General features: G+C 41.2%; 2 protein-coding genes across 3 annotated transcripts in view; one reads left to right on the forward strand and one right to left on the reverse strand.

Annotated features, from left to right (window-relative positions):
• Positions 1-1804, reverse strand: part of ccdc85al (coiled-coil domain containing 85A, like) — a 42053-nt gene extending 40249 nt beyond the window's left edge. For both annotated transcript variants that reach the window (XM_055041527.1, XM_055041525.1), the window contains exon 1: positions 1158-1804. In XM_055041527.1, the coding sequence (XP_054897502.1) occupies positions 1158-1415 (258 nt within the window). In that variant the 5' untranslated portion in view covers positions 1416-1804. The remainder of the gene's footprint in view (positions 1-1157) is intronic.
• Positions 1805-4322: 2518 nt separating this feature from the next.
• sec23b (SEC23 homolog B, coat complex II component) lies at positions 4323-15278 on the forward strand. The gene is made up of 19 exons (XM_055041471.1): positions 4323-4476; positions 7523-7750; positions 8258-8315; positions 8481-8567; positions 8898-9134; positions 9259-9341; positions 9465-9609; positions 10428-10586; positions 10688-10803; positions 11087-11210; positions 11300-11380; positions 11489-11578; positions 11766-11872; positions 12186-12339; positions 12609-12686; positions 13398-13559; positions 13673-13759; positions 13898-14119; positions 14710-15278. The coding sequence occupies exons 2-19, from the start codon at positions 7530-7532 to the stop codon at positions 14797-14799; spliced, it is 2301 nt and encodes a 766-aa protein (XP_054897446.1). The 5' UTR covers positions 4323-4476; positions 7523-7529; the 3' UTR covers positions 14800-15278.
• The last annotated feature ends 1504 nt before the right edge of the window (positions 15279-16782 follow it).

Genomic DNA, 16782 nt, shown 5'->3' on the forward strand with positions numbered 1-16782 from the left:
GGTGTGACATCCGCTATTCTGTTTACGCTGATGTCCCAACTAAAATCAGGAGTACAGGTTAATAAAGATTGAAACACGACTAGGAACCTACCAATATGTAGTCACACACCTAGACGGAGAAGGAAAGTATTCAGAGAAGGAGAAAAGAGGCCTGTGGTACCTCTGGAGGAGCTGTAATGATCTACAGCTTGAGTGGAATCGTCTGTGCACTCTACAAATTTGGCCTTTGAGGACAATTGCAGTTTGCCACAAGCCATGCTTCTTACATACATAGCACAGATATGAAAGAAAGTAATCTCGTTAGACGAAACTAAAGTTGCCCTTTTGCTTATAAACAAAATGCTATGTGTGTCAGAAAACTAATACTTTGAGTCCCCCAGACCACATCAACCCCAGCAAGTCAGAGGATGGAGGGAGCTGATTACAGAACATTCCTAGAAGAAACCCTGTTTGAGGCTGCCAAAGGTTTGAGGATGTGGTAGATTTCCAGGAAAACCACCATAAACATCCACCAAAGCTACGATCCAATGGTTTAGATCAAAACCTATTCAAGTCTTAAATGTCCCAGTGAAAGTCCAAATCCATTCAAGTGGCAAGACAGGGTTCATCTCATCTGAGCGCCATCAAATCTTATGTCAGGAGGTTTGAATTTAATTGCACACCACACGTTTCAGATCTTTTTACATTACACTACAGCATGTAATTTCAACTTAAAATTGAGAACTTTTTTAAACCCCAGTCAAGCCCAGTGAAGTCTACCGTTGTGACGTGACAACATATGTTGACGTCCAGTTCATGTGAAGACTTTGTCAAATGCACTGTATGTAATTTCAAATGTAAGGAGAGAGGCGGATAGGTGCCAAGCCCACAATGTTATTGATTCTGCTCAAAAAGCACAGTTACTCAACCTATAGGCTATGAAACCGAATTTGATTGGACTTCTTAAGTCTGCAAGTTTAGCGTGGGCAACATCCACCACCCAGGCCCACGGAACGAGACAGCGAACTTCAGCGTTATCGGATCTGACATCATGGTTGCTGATTGCCTGATAAAGAGCTGGATATTCCTCACGCTTGCGCGCGCTCTCAGGTGCGCCTCAAACCTATGATCTCATCTTTTGCAAATTCGCGGCCCTCCACCCTCCTCCTCTTCCTCACCTTCAGCCCCCTAATCTCGTTCAGGTGCAGCTGGAGGCTGCGGTTGACCTCTCGGATGAGATTCCCGTGGTCCAGAATCACGCTCATCTTATCGGCCTCAGACCGCCTCAGTCGGCGCACCAGCTCCTCCTTGGTCCACCTGAGCAGCTCCTCGTCCGTCAGACCTGAGATGTCTTCGGCCGGACTTTCACTCTTCGCGATGGACAGCTGGAGCTGGGGCTGTGGCTGTGGCTGGAGCGGTGGAGTTGCCTTCTCCATTGGCACAAGCTCCTCCGGCACCGACAAAAGGGCAGAAAACACTCGAGGGTTCGCCAAGCAGCTCCGCTCGCATCCAATCGCCCTGCAGAGGTTGAGGAAGCGGGTTACCGTCTGGTAATCAGCGGCATAGTCCGGCCTCTGCGCTGCCCTCCTCTCTCCCGCTCTCTCATAGAGCAACAGCTGACGACGCCGGGCTGAGTGCAGCACGGCGGAGAGGATGCTGGAGGCTCCTTATCGCTGCATCATCCGACCCTGTGCAGCGGATGCACGGCGCGATCCCGGTCCGGAAGGAGATGGAAGTGGAAGAAGGTTTACCTGGATGTGAAAGCGGTCAGAGCGGGAGAGGAGGGATTCATCTGTGCAAAGCAGAGGCAGGGAGAGGAAAAAGCTTTCCCCTCCTCTCCTCCTCTCTCCCTCTCCCTCCTGAAGCTCTCTCCCCCCCAGAGGTTTGCGCCTCTGTGAAAACACAGCTTTCCTACAGCGCCACCTGATGGTGGGTTTCATATCAAAAGGCTCCATGGAGCAGTCCTTTCAAATATGAAGAATATACCTGTTAGGTGTTATATTAAATCATTGAAACACGAAAATGTCATTAGTTGTCTTAAATTAAAGGGTTTACTAATTTATGCATGTTTTGTTTTTGATTTTTTTACTTGAGAAGCTACTTTATAAAACATAAAGATCCAAGGTGGGTGCAGTATGCCTACCCAAAAAACTACACTCAAGTAAGAGTGGTACTACTTCATCATAATTTTATTCAAGTAAAAATAAAGAGTAGCCATCCAAGAAATTACTCGATAAGAGTAAAAAAGTATTTTGTTAGAATACTGCCTAACTGATAAAAAAAAAAATCATTCATTTGAAGTTTGAAAAAATATATCAAATGGAGAAAAGTACCAAGAAATGTGAAAATGTTGGTATTTTAACGAATAAAGTTAAAATAACACATATATACCATCATAACAACATAACAAAATCAGGCAAAAGAATCCTTCGTTCACATAATATCTATCAAATGTATTGTGAACATTTGAATAAATAGGACTTTTCCATGTAACCTTTCGATGTAAAACCCATTAGTGAGAACAGAGCATTTCCTTACATGCCACATTTGATAGAGATTTGCACAACTGACTTGAAATTGGACCCAAGGGCAGGTTTCCAGAATGAATGGAGTTTTGTTGATTTTTTACATTTTAAGGCATTCCAGGATTTGACATGCGCAGCATTGTGTTGTTTATTTTATTGTAATCAATCCAGGCAGTGCACAGGTTTGTTTGTTTGGCTACTGTCCTGTGAACTAACATCTGGTTAGTATTTTTTACCAATGTCTTTTTGTGCCTCTGTCATGTATTAATCTACGTGCCTCATCTTAGCCTCTACATCTTATAGGTTTTTGGCCAATAGTTGGATGGGATTATTCCCTTCTGGGGGTCTTTGATCATCCGGGCTATTCGGCCCTTGGTCAGCCATTCGGATGGGTACCATTTTGCAGCATTTTGTTCATTTGTGTCATTAGACTCTGGAGAGAAGACAGTTTCTTGAGCCAGTGGGTTTAGAACTGTCCAGTTCTTCATACCTGAGAGGATATCTGCCATTGAGATGTTCACCTGACTTTGTTCAGGGAGATTAGTGTGGTTTGTATTAGCCACTGTGCTATGTTGATACCTGTTTCTTCCAAATACCTTTCCAGTATTGCACAGTCTTCAGCCTAGGAAGGTGGCTTTGGTTCCCTGGCCTCGAGATTGACAAATGTGCATCAGACCATAAAAAAGTTCTTCCTGAAAATGTTTTGCTTGGAAGAAAAAGGTTGTATCTTTCAGTGCTATACTATAGAGACATTAGATCTAGCATGAACATTTTCACCTAACCTAGAATCCACCCAACATGATCGTGCTAGATCTAATATTCTTAACCAAACTTATATTCTCAACAAGCACAACAGTGTAATGTACCAAAATCAGTAAAATTTGGAAATATAGTCAGTGTAGCTGTGCGCCTCTTGGTGGCACCATTGTCCACTTTTAGTCGTTTTTATTAATTTATATATTTATCAACAAAACACTTGAAAGTCATGTTTCATTTTATTTCCACTTCCCAGCTTCTGTATTTGTTGGTTCGCAGCATAAAGACAATAAATATCATTTAAGTTTTAGGCTAGATCATGATAAAATGTGAAAAGGGGTTGTGGATATTTTTGCAAGTCACTGTATCTACTCACCATTCAGAACAGAGCAGTCTCAAACCAACATCAGCTAATTATTACCAAACTGAGCAAACATTACTCTCTCCCTGAAATAAATGGCTTTACAGAAATGAAGTGTTTCTTTGATGAGCATACCTAAAACTGAATTTATGTTATACAAATGAAGGAAAGAAGTTTGATCTCTAAAATTTGGTAGAAAAAGTTTGAATGAAAAATGTAGAGGTCAAGGTTTGAAAGCAGCTAGACTATCTAAGAATAAAAATTTATAAAGGTTATGGTCTGTCATTTTTAGATATCAACCTATGAGAGAGAAAGACTCAGCCCTATATGTATAAGTATGAAAATTAATGCATTTAATGAACAATAAACATTAAAGATTATTGAATATCTATGTCTTAAAGGCATTACTGTCTTTGATGTTCTGAATAACAACGGCAGTATACACAATAGTTTTACGGCTATATAGATACGCAACATAATACTCTTCAGAAATATCACAGAACATAATGTGACTTTGCTTCCTGTTTTCCGCTGCCCGCAAAAAGATGCATAAGTTCAAAAACACAATAGACTCAATTTCCCAGAGTTGCTCACTTCCGCGTGCTTGGTACGCTCTGGCTATGGGTGCGCTCCGCTGACGTCACAGAAATAGAACCAATAGAAGAACGTCGAATTCGGAGTAACACGTCATTCTAGTAAAGTGCAGAAGCCGGTCTGACAGGGAGTGATCCCACCGCGGACGTTTATCTGACCACTTCTTCCGTCTGTTTCCACCTCCAGATGCTCTAATTTGTCTTCAGTACAGCATTCCGTCTCTTCGCTGCCTTGCCCTGAAGTTAACTTGATATAGAAAAGGTAGGAGCTCCGTTTAATTTCGATCCAGAGTAAGTCGACCATTTTTAGCTTCCATTGAAGTGACAGGAAGTGGGGAAAATGCTACGTTCAGTTAGCAATTCAGTTAGCATGTTCGACCTGCTGTGTAAGATGTTAGAGTTTTACAGCAGCGAGGACGAGGTTTGAATGTAAAGCCGTGATTAAAAATACATTCAGAACATTAGTAGTTTTATTGACGCATGATAGTTTTGTCATATCTGACTATGTAACTCGTGTCTTCATTAATAATGATACGTGGCTGCTAGTTTGTGCTATTCACTTGGTGTGCTTAGAATATTTACACCATGTATGAATACATGAATGCATTTATGTATTCCTCACTAGAGAAAATCATTATTAAGAAGCAAAATCTTTAATCCATGACTTTAATGTTGCTTTCAGTTTTGGTCATTAGTTTGACACACATTTATCTTTACTGATGCAAATCGAGAATAATTTTAATGTTGAGTTCCTTAATCCATTAAACGCCAGAGAAAAGTTCCTACAAAAAAATTCAAATGGGGTGTTAATGGAGAGTTGGGTAGTTTTAATAAATGCCACATGCCAGAGACATTTTATGTTTCTCAGTGTTACTAGAAAAAAATAGGCTTTCTTTGGGTTTTTTTTTCTTTGTATTTGAGTGGTTTTGTGTGAACTTATGAAGGGATTGAACAAATTGCATAAAGATGTCATCTAAGGCTTTTGACCAGCTGACGTGTAATCTAGGATTTCACAGATCAAAGTTTCTGATATCACAGAGCCACAATCATTTAATTTACAATCTTACTTTACATATTTCAAAACAATGTGACTTTGATTTATCCTTACAATCCCATGATTTTTCTTTTTATTCATAGTCGGGAAATTAAAAGACGAAAGATCCAACAAACAGACATGCACAAATACGACAGATGAGTTGGGGAATCTGACAAAGTCCTACTTTATTGAAACAAGTCCAATGTAAACCACCTGCTCAAATATCAGATGGTGAGAAGGAAACACAATTCCTTCTCACTAATTTCCCCATCAATCCACGGGGAAATTACTGAAGAACAGAAAAAATGTATTTTAAAGAAAGAGTAACATCATTCAATTGCAGATGTAGTTTTATTAACATTCCGAATTTAAAAAGAAGGAAATGGATGAATAATTGCAAAAATAACAGGATGGAAAAAAGTTAAAAGTAAAAAACAAAAAAAACAAAACCAAGACGTAACACAAACTAAAAGTTAATTTAATCAGTTTTGGCGAAAACATGTCAGACATTACTGACGCAAATTAATTTAGTCTGACAAAAATTGTTGGACATTTTGACCGAGGTGCCTCTCCTCTAACCTTGCAGATATGTTTCTATTCAGTCTGTCAAATATGTTGCATGTACTGTGGTAGAATCTGTCTGTGCGACACATTAGGCTGATGTTGCATATGTCCCACATCGTCATGACCAAAGTCTGCACTAGTGGTGCACGTCTCAACACAGAGGGATTAGGTGACTGATGAGAACTGAAGCATTTACCTTTTAAATACACTCCCATGGTGAAGTTTTCCCTCAGCAGCTCTCTTTTCTATCAGCTGAGTGAATTAACATCACGTCGCATCCAAGGTGAGCAGATTGTGGCACAGAGGTGGAAGTGGAGCAGAACAAACCACCAAATAATAAAACACGGGTGAACATATTTCAGAGCCCTGTGCTGCAGGTTCTGGCACTGCTAACGGAAAAACCAACCTAGTTCTGATCACAGTAACTCACTCAGTTACGCACTACAATGACCTGCAGAGCAGGTTCATGGATATCTGCTATGGAGAAAGTTTATTATGGGAGAACAAACAAAGCTAATTAACAACAATTTTTATTAATGCTTGTCAGAGCCACTTTGTTTAATCCTTAAGTGAGTTTTAATTTAGTGGCTCATACCCAAAACATCCAAAGGTATGAATGTTTGTTAAATGGCTGCTTGACAGAGCTGAGCAGGGTTGTTTTCAGGAAGTTCTTAAAGAGGGCTAATTGTGGACCTTTGGGGAATCACCAAAATAAAACCACAGGCAGGAGACACACCTGCAGAACAAAGTGAGAGACAAATATCGGGCCCCCTACATGAAGGTGGTTCAGTATATTTATTTGACCAAAACATTTGTTACGTCATGGTAATAAATGTTCTGCATAAGAAAAACAATATATTAAAGTTGTTTTTCTTTCTATATATTCGTCCTCTGTAGAAACTTTGACTTATGGTATGTTTAATGTAGTGTAAAATATGCAAGTGTTAGAAGTACAATACACTCAATTGAATACAAATCTGAGTCACGCAAGTAAATTGTCTTATTTGTTTGAAAAATGTCCTGCGTGTGACGCTACCAAACTCAAGTTTTCATGAACACTAATTTAATGTTATTAGATGTTGTTTATATTACTAGATATTTAAACATTCAGGCAAATGCTAAATGAAAACATGTTTGTATTCTGTTGTTCATTGCTGTTTTTGTTTGTACAGTCACAATATTTTTAGCATATCAAAGACAACATCTTTTGCTCTAATCTTTCTTGTTACGTTACTAATCTTTCCCTGCAAAGGAAGAATTTGACCTCTAGTAACTCTGAGGGACGATATCCAGCTGTAACCAAGTGCTGTTTAGAGATGCTTTGCTAAAGGCGTCACTCATTTTTCCCTACCGCACACCAAACAAAAGCAAAGCGTATATGAATGGTAATCAAAAGTTTGGACACGCCTTTTCATTCACGCGAGGATTCCTCTGCTCTCTTCTCTCTCTCCGTCATCAAAACCAGTCAAGCAGGTTCATCAAAGGCGCTTTGTGCGTCACGCTTTCGAAGTTCCGTGTCTTATTTTAGCCTCCGACGGGGACGGCTCTCCTGTATTTAAAGCAGACCTTCCCCGGAGTTGGTCTCACAGAACCAAGTTTGGAGCAACAGAGTTTTTTGACCCATCTGTGATACTTGGAGCACGCCGAGCTCTTTTTGCTGGACTGGTCAGTTCAGTTTGGCGTAACTCGACATCTTTTTCTGCTGCAGCTCTGAGATGTCGACCTACCAGGAGTTCATTCAACAAAACGAGGATAGAGATGGGGTGCGATTCAGCTGGAACCTCTGGCCCTCCAGTCGTCTGGAGGCCACCAGGCTGGTGGTCCCCGTCTCCTGCCTCTTCACGCCTCTCAAAGAGCGGCCCAATCTGCCGCCCGTCCAGTACGAGCCGGTCATGTGCAGCCGGGCCAACTGCAAAGCTGTCCTCAACCCACTGTGGTAAGTTTCATGCAAATCAGTTTCAAATCAGTGGTGTCTTGTAGTCCATTTATTCCTACTAAATGCATGTTTTTTGTGTATGTTGTCAGTCTGGCTTTATTTATTGGGCTGTTTGCATGCACGATGAGGATAACACTTTACAAAAGCTGAAAATGTTTGGCACCAAAGAAACTAACAAGAAGAAATCTATAAGGAAGACAATTTTATCTAAATAAGATAAATTAGTTCTTTTGTGTGTCATATTTGGTACAAAATATTGTTAATCACATCAAGCTGGAGGAATTCTGTTTTCTAATTTGACAAGTTGGTGGTATGAAATTGTTTAAGTCCTGCAGATCTGGTTATTATCCACTTTATTCATGTAGTGAATTCAAACAATGGGGAAGTACTTTAATTTCCAAATGCTCAGCTCATTCTGTATATAAATGTAGCAAGTGTGACGTGTAAAAATCTCAACTCACATTTTACCACAAGACTACAAAAAAACAATTTCTTTTTCTCTTGCAGTCAAGTTGACTTCAGAGCCAAAATCTGGGCATGCAACTTCTGTTTCCAGAGGAACCCTGTGAGTACCAAACACGTGCAACGTGTTTCAGCCCTGATGCTGTTTAATTGATACGCCGACCTTGTGTCACGACGTGCATGAACGCCGTAGCTTAATGTCGCTTTTCTACATTCCTGTATGAGGCTGGTCAAGCTGACAATTTTTGCTTCTTTTGTGTGTTTGCAGTTCCCTCCCTCCTACGCAGGCATATCAGAGGTGAACCAGCCAGCTGAGCTCATGCCACAGTTCTCCACCATCGAGTACATAGTTCAGGTAAATTCTTAATACGTGTGTGCACTCTGACCTCGCCCAGTTCTGCAGGCCTGCCGTGCAAATGAGAGATAATGGTGATACATAAAAGTCACTGGCTTCGGTCTTTCACTCCAGGACATCTTTGCAATGAAACATGGCTACGTGGAATGAAAAGCCAACAGTTTTATAGCTAGCTGCAACATGATGAATTAAACTGTAGTCATGAATTATTAACAGAGGTTTCATCACATTTACTGTGTTATGGTATACAATGAAATGTAAGTAGTATCACTTATTGTTCTGTTTACTTCCTCTTTAGTTTAACCTTCCTATTTTCTTTATCCCTCACAGCGCGGACCCTCGGCGCCGCTCATCTTTCTGTATGTCGTGGACACGTGCTTGGAGGAAGAGGACCTCCAGGCCCTGAAGGAGTCCCTCCAGATGTCCCTGAGTCTGCTGCCACCAAATGCCCTGGTGGGCCTCATCACTTTCGGCCGAATGGTCCAGGTCCATGAGCTGACATGCGAGGGGATTGCCAAGAGCTACGTCTTTAGGGGCACCAAGGACCTCTCCTCCAAACAGATCCAGGTAGGTTCAGATCACTTTGATGAACATCGGTATCGGTAATTCATTTATTTTTCTCTGAAATAGGAGGCATTCGTCCTGACTCGATCTCTCAGATCAGTTTGGTAACGTGCAGATTTTATTTCAGGAGATGCTTGGGCTGACAAAGCCAGCAGCAGCGGGACAGCAAGGTCGCCCCGTGGCTCCTCAGGATGCTGCCGCCTCATGCAGGTACCAAGGATAACACCACTTCTCTGTTATTAATCAATATCAGCTGCCATCTAACGCACCTGCGGCAGCTGGCTATTTGTTGTTTTTATTTGGTTCTAAGAGCCTTTTCTTTTTTCCGTCCAGATTCCTGCAGCCAGTCCACCGAGTCGACATGAACCTGACCGACTTGCTGGGAGAACTCCAGAGGGACCCCTGGCCTGTCCCTCAGGGGAAACGCCCGCTGCGCTCCACCGGCGTCGCGCTGTCTGTTGCTGTCGGCCTCCTCGAGGTAAAAAAAATCCCGAACCACTACAGTACAATAACGGGTTCCACAAATGTCGATTCTTTAGACACGGTGCGCAATGAGCCTCTCTGAGAAAGCCACATCACGTCTTCCTGTACAGCAACAGCATGTTTGCATTGCAGCTGGTTGGCCGCTCCCTCAGCGTTTTGCTCTTTCCCTCCACCGATATTATCCTGTCTCTTCTCCTTCTAATAATCTGTGCTGTTATATAAATACTAGTACAAGAGATCTTTCACCCCACTGCACCTTTCCCCACCCAGTGGGAGCTTTTAATCACTTTAGATGCTCCGATCAGATGGGAGAACTAAGCTGTATGTACAAAGCAGAGCCACAGAACACTGTGCAAATGTTTTGTGTAACTAAGGACTGAATGTCCTTCTGTATTTGAATCACAATTTAATTAAGTTTTTGTCAAAGTATGTTCTTGTTGCTATTTTTGTGTTTAGATGGCTCTTTTCCAAACGTTTCATAATGCTGTGGACGTCCCCGGACTTTGCACTTTGGATTTGTCTGTTGGTTGTAAAATTCAGTCTTTGCCGATGTGGATTCACACCCCACGATTTCTAAGTTTTTAAATGGAGTTTTTATTTGGCGTGCATATTTTATTCCTTACAACTCTTTCCATTAGACAACTTTCAGTGGAAAGTTTTGAGTTTTCACGTTTTTCTTTTTTGCTAAATATCAATCTTATAAGTTAAAATAAGAAACAAGACTGAAAAAATTGTGTTTATTTTTGTGTTAGTAAAACCTGAGATGAAATGGAACTCAAGTGAAGCCCAAATGCTTCTTTGTCTTTCTCTCAGGGGGCTTTCCCGAACACAGGGGCTCGTGTGATGCTGTTCATCGGGGGGCCGCCCACCCAGGGTCCCGGCATGGTGGTGGGAGACGAACTGAAAACCCCCATCCGCTCCTGGCACGACATCCAGAAAGACAATGCACGGCATCTGAAGAAAGCTACCAAGGTGATATATTTAGGAATCTTTGATATGTTCAGGAACAGTGAATTCAGAAGACTAGAATGATCATTTATTTATTTTTTTGTCCCATCTCTTTGTTCCCACAGTACTATGAAGCTTTGGCCAACCGCTCAGCTGTGAACGGACACAGTATCGACATCTATGCGTGCGCTCTGGACCAGACAGGCCTTCTGGAGATGAAGTGCTTATCTAATCTCACAGGGTACGTCTGAACTGACTGCGTTTCATTTGAGGGTACGGGATTAGTTTGGTCAGTCCTTTTTTCTCATTATAGTTCAGTTTCCTTTGTTGATGTGTTGTTAAAATAGCACACATTCACCCTACCTGATGTTAATCATAGACATAGAAAGAGGGAAAAATTGGCATCACAAAAATGACTAAATTAAAGCTGAAATGACTAAAAAGCAAAAGAAAATCTACAATAAGTAAATAATTTTCCATTAATAATTTAGCAAAATTTTATAACAAGTTTTTACATATTTCAGGGGTCACATAGTGATGGGGGACTCCTTCAATACGTCCCTGTTTAAGCAAACCTTCCAGAGAGTCTTCAGCAAAGACTACAATGGAGATTTCCGGATGGCGTTCGGAGGAAACCTGGAGGTCAAGGTAAATCAGTTCACTTAAAATCCAACAAGCTTTACTTGTATAATCTCATGTTCAAGACGTTGAAATATGTCCTGTTGTGGTCTTTGCAGACATCCAGAGAGCTGAAGGTCTGCGGGGCCATCGGGCCGTGCGTTTCACTGCACTCAAAGAGTCCTTCTGTTTCGGAGAATGTGAGTCGCTGCTCCAGATTGAACTGTTGGGCTCGGATGCTTCAGCCTCAGGTGATCTGAGGCTCTCCATGTGCTGGAGTTCACCACGGTGTGTTTTCTGTATCACAGGAGATGGGCATTGGGGGCACAAACCAGTGGAAGCTGTGCAGTCTCGACCCCTCCACTACTTTGGGCGTTTACTTTGAAGTTGTGAATCAGGTGAAACAATGTCTTTTGTTTGTTTTTAGCTTTCTAGGATTGGTGTACATATCAATCACTTGAAATAAGAGAGCGTCTGTGATCCAGAATAAGGGTTTTTTTGTTTAAGTTTGCAGACAAAGGCTTGTTTTCTTGCTATGAAACAGCTGGTGCATAAGAGGACTGATTGTGTTCTGTGTTTGTGTAGCACAACGCACCAGTCCCACAGGGTGGTCGAGGGGCGATCCAGTTCGTAACCCAGTACCAGCACTCCAACACGCAGAGGAGGATACGGGTCACCACCATCGCCAGGAAGTAAGACCCTTATTTTGTTGTTCAAGTTTTGTCCTAAATCTGGACTTTATTGTCAGTTCGGTATGTTCCTGATAAACCAGTTTCTCTCAGTGGAAAAAATGTCAACTAGGAATTCATTAAATAAAGGAATGCAAGTTAGAATGAAGCTTGTTCTCAGTAGAGGTGTTTGCATGCTTGCTCTTTAGCTTGTCTGTGAAAACATGTAAACTATGTGTGTCATCACGTCACACCCATACTCACCTGTCCTTCTCTTTTTGTCCTGCATTCTTCCTTTACCACGCATCCTCCCTTTTTTGTCTTTCTTCGTGAACAGTTGGGCGGACGCCCAGTCTCAGATTCAACACATCGAGTCCTCGTTTGACCAAGAAGCGGCCGCCGTGCTCATGGCTCGCCTGGGCGTCTTCAGGGCCGAGTCAGAGGAGGGCCCAGATGTCCTCAGGTGGCTCGACAGGCAGCTTATCCGCCTGGTGAGTTTGAAACAAATTCAGGAATCTTTGATTTTTTTCACTTATTTTTTTCCTTTTTATTTTTGGAATATTGTTTATGTAAAATATTTCAATTTGGTTTTAAATTCAAATACAAAAATACATTTAGGTAGGAAAGAAAACACCTCTAACAATGTGGATTTTACAGGAGAAGTCTATTTGACTTTAGAGAAGTGAAAGTGATGTTATAAATCATTTAATACAAATCATATGATGCGATTCATAATTAAACGCTTTCTTCATGTTTTCAGTGTCAGAAGTTTGGCCAGTTCAACAAGGACGATCCAACGTCCTTCAGACTGTCTGAGTCCCTGTCCCTCTACCCACAGGTAAACCTGCCACCAAGTGGAAATGCAGCACAAAACTGCAGTAGAACTTAAAGGGACAGTTCATCATTTTCACAAAAAAGGTTATATACTGACGACTTCCTTGGTGTCATCACTTAGCGAACAGCTGGTGTGAGACCGATCGAGACCTCAAATAGTCTGTTAACTTTTAAACAACTGAACTCACTAAAGCCTCAGATGTTTACTCAAGCACCATTTTACAAATCTTTAAACCAACGTCAAGTTCGCTTTGGGCGTCTGTTTAGACAGAGGGAGGATAAGCTGCACTAGTAACGACCTTTCTGCTAAAGGAAGATCGTTGTGATCAGAGTTACTACCTGATATAAAAGATTGAATTCTTTTCTTTTCTTTCTTTGACTGACTGAAAATGCCTCCAGTTTCCTCGCATTTCTTAGGCAAGAAAAAAAAACCTTGACCTGTATGTAAACACCTAATCAAAACAAACATGACAACAGGTTTAAAGTTAATAAAAAGCATTTACATTAGGGGCTGCAGAACTTTGCTTTTGTCTCGTTTCAGATTACCTGATAAACTAATATGTACAACAAAACAGTACGAATGTTAAATTAAGATACTAAGAACTATTTACTGGACTTCATATAACACAAAAACAAATTCTTACCTGCAAAAAGACCAGACAGTCCTCAAAGTCTGTCACTGATGGTTTTTTTTTCCCCCTTGTTGCTCTGATAGTTCATGTTCCACCTCCGGAGGTCACCGTTCCTCCAGGTGTTCAACAACAGCCCTGATGAGTCATCCTACTACAGGCACCACTTTGTCAGGCAGGACCTGACCCAGTCCCTGATTATGATCCAGCCCATCCTCTACTCCTACTCCTTCCACGGGCCACCAGAGGTCAGCCTCACTCCCGTCATACTGTCATCCATTTTATACCGTCTGTTCAGCTCGTATCAAAGTGTCTTCATGGCTAAGCGTCGTAAAGCTCAGTTTGATTTTGTTTTTCTCAGCCTGTGCTCCTGGACAGCAGCAGCATCCTGCCAGATCGAATCCTGCTGATGGACACCTTCTTCCAGCTGGTCATCTACCACGGAGAGGTGAGACAGGACGCAGCAGAAATCTAGTTTGTCTGCATCAAAATGCTTCATTCTGAATTTATTTTAAAAATGTGGATAAATAAATAAAAAGCACATGTGATTCATTTCTCTTTTTTTTTTTTTTCAATTCGATTTCAGACTATTGCTCAGTGGAGAAAGGCAGGCTACCAGGAAATGCCAGAGTATGAGAACTTTAAGCAGCTGCTTCAGGCTCCTCTGGATGACGCTCAGGAGATCTTGCAGACACGCTTCCCCATGCCTCGCTACATCGACACCGAACATGGAGGCTCACAGGCGCGATTCCTGCTCTCTAAAGTCAACCCATCGCAAACGCACAACAACCTCTACGCCTGGGGACAGGTACACACTTTCTCATTCATAGTACTTAAACTGTAGGTTTTCTTTTCTGCCACCTTTCCATAGAGGGCAGATTTGTAGTTGCCCTGTTGACAGCTTCTTCATCTAAACTTTGGATCTCTGTATGGGATTTCTTTTCCCATGTAAAATCCTAATGAAATACATTTAAGTCATGGACGCCACTGTGCGGTGCTGTAGTCTGGATTGAGATTATTCCACTGTAGTCACAGATAAAATCTTCCGCAAAACTTCAATGAAACAAATCATCCAAAAATCCCCCAGATTTCCTGTCAAAAATGCATATCTACTACTTCAGAAGTCTCCAACACAGGTCTTGGAATATTTAACCTTTTATTTGAAACTTGGAAGATTAAAATCTAAACTTGGCATTAAACTCTTTACTTCCTGCATCAAGAGGAAGGTTCTTCTCTGAAACCCTCAACCTGTTGCTTAAACTGCCGAAACGCACATTATAGGATTATCAGCAGATTGAGGTCTGAGTGTGCCATGCTCTAAACTTATCATTGAATCAGTTATGCTATTTGTGAATAAACAGTGAGTGTTAATCATGTTTTGTTTTTCTGTATCTGTAGGAGACAGGAGCTCCTATCCTGACTGATGATGTCAGCCTGCAGGTCTTCATGGACCATTTAAAGAAACTGGCTGTTTCCAGCTCGGCGTAGACATCTGGCACAAAACAAACACAACCAGGAATATGACCATCAGCTACCAGGATCCATCAACATTTCCTATGTTTCTTTATTTTATTTTCTTTCCCAAGAAGCCAACCCTGAAAGTCTGTGTGTCTCTATCTCGACTTGTTACTTTTGATAAGAGGAACAACAGAAAAAGGGTCGCTGACAGCGAATTCCTGCAAACATTACGTGTCGCATCATTTTCAACGTATTTATGAGGAATGGTTCTTCTCTGAATGGAAATGAGACTGTGTGAAACATTTTACTAATTCCACATCTGTATTATATCTGTTCTTACCTTTGACATGCAGAGTAATTAGACTAATTTGTTCTCTGTGCATTTGCTGCATCAGACGGGGTTAAAGCTGCTGTTAAAATTATGCCTGTACATGTATGCATCTGCTTTGTCCATAGCTTGAGATTAAATGTGTAGAATTTTTTTCAGAAAAATAAATTATAGCAGAATATCTGGTGCCTGCCCAAAAAAAATTTTTTTGTTTGTCTGATTAGTTTAACCCTCCTGGTTTGTTAAAAATCTGTCCTGTCAGATTTGGGAGGATCTTTGGGGATTACCCCTCTGACTGTTTCTGAGGAATTTCCATCCTTGCATAATGAGGATCCATGTTCCCAGTAATGGAAGTCGATCCCAGGAGCTCGGCTGACTGTTTCCAATGAGGACCTTTCATCTGTTTTTGACTGATTGTATAAGATGTTTCTATAGTTTCATCCCGACTCGTTGACCATCTGGTGTTTTGCACCCAGTGTCTGCCCAACGCGTCTTTGTAATGAAACTGTAAAGAGCCGGCTGATTGAAATCCTTCCAGGGTTCTTCACAGTTTTTGTGTTTTCCATAGTACTAGAAAGCTACGGTGCTGATCAGACATTTACATTCAATTCAACAACAGGATTTGGACATTTATTGATGCATTTAAAGCATCTTTTTTTTTTCCAAACTGGACTGAAAATACTATTCCAGTGAGTTTAGAAAAACTATATACAATTGTTTTGCTGCTTTTTCTCAAATCTGAGCAAAGTCAGAATCATAAAGAATCAAATGTATACACACAGTGACCAATGTTTGGGAATGTGTGTCAAGTTGCTAAAACGCCTCAGTTTTTAAGGTTTATGGTATTCTTTTTGGTTGAACGTTAGGTCACTTTTCCTTTCCTTTCTATGGAATCACCTTTTTATGCATAGTTACGTTTTCGATGGGGTTCATTCAGAATCCTAACGTCAGCCAACTTTTTCCATTACAAACTAAGATCTGACCTCAGCTTGAGAACGCTGTCCTGTTGAAATGGTTACTGTGTACCTCTACACGGTTACTGCTTTATTATACTACCATAATAAGGCTCTGCTTCATTATGATGTTCACTTTTTCCAATGTCCCAACGATAAAACAGGCTATCACCGTGCTTTACTGTTGCTGCAGTGTCCTTAGGTTTGAAAGCTTACCTTTTCTCCTTCCCATGTGGTTAAATTTGTTCAATGAAACTGGTGTTCTACCAACCTGCATTTTAAATTGGTGCGAGTTTCTGGATTGTCCCCCTAAGATCCTGAACCATCTTCTTTCATCTGACGTCACGGTTTGGGTCACAGAATGATCCCCAATACACGTCGACACCAGACAAACTAAACTGCCGCGCAAAGAAACGTTATGGTCAGAGGAGACAAAGATTGAGACGTCTGACCAAATTGATTGGTAAAGACTGAAGGCTTTGTTCACATCTTTTGATGTCATGACCAAATTATCAACGAGGTTGGTGTTTTCTTTTTTTATTTGAAAAATTTGCAAATCTGTCCAGACTGGGAGGAAAACCTAAAACAGGAAATGTTTAGACTGATTTGATCTCAGACAGAGAGAGAGAAGATGGGGTTTTTTTATACTGTGAATATTTTATTTCAGGTCTGACTCCACTTTACAAACATGCAGGCAACAGGAAAAGCAAAAAAAACACAAGTGACAGGGGA

Source organism: Poeciliopsis prolifica, unplaced genomic scaffold (genome assembly GCF_027474105.1).
Source record: "Poeciliopsis prolifica strain line A6 unplaced genomic scaffold, Auburn_PproV2 SCAFFOLD016, whole genome shotgun sequence".
Taxonomy (NCBI): domain Eukaryota; kingdom Metazoa; phylum Chordata; class Actinopteri; order Cyprinodontiformes; family Poeciliidae; genus Poeciliopsis; species Poeciliopsis prolifica.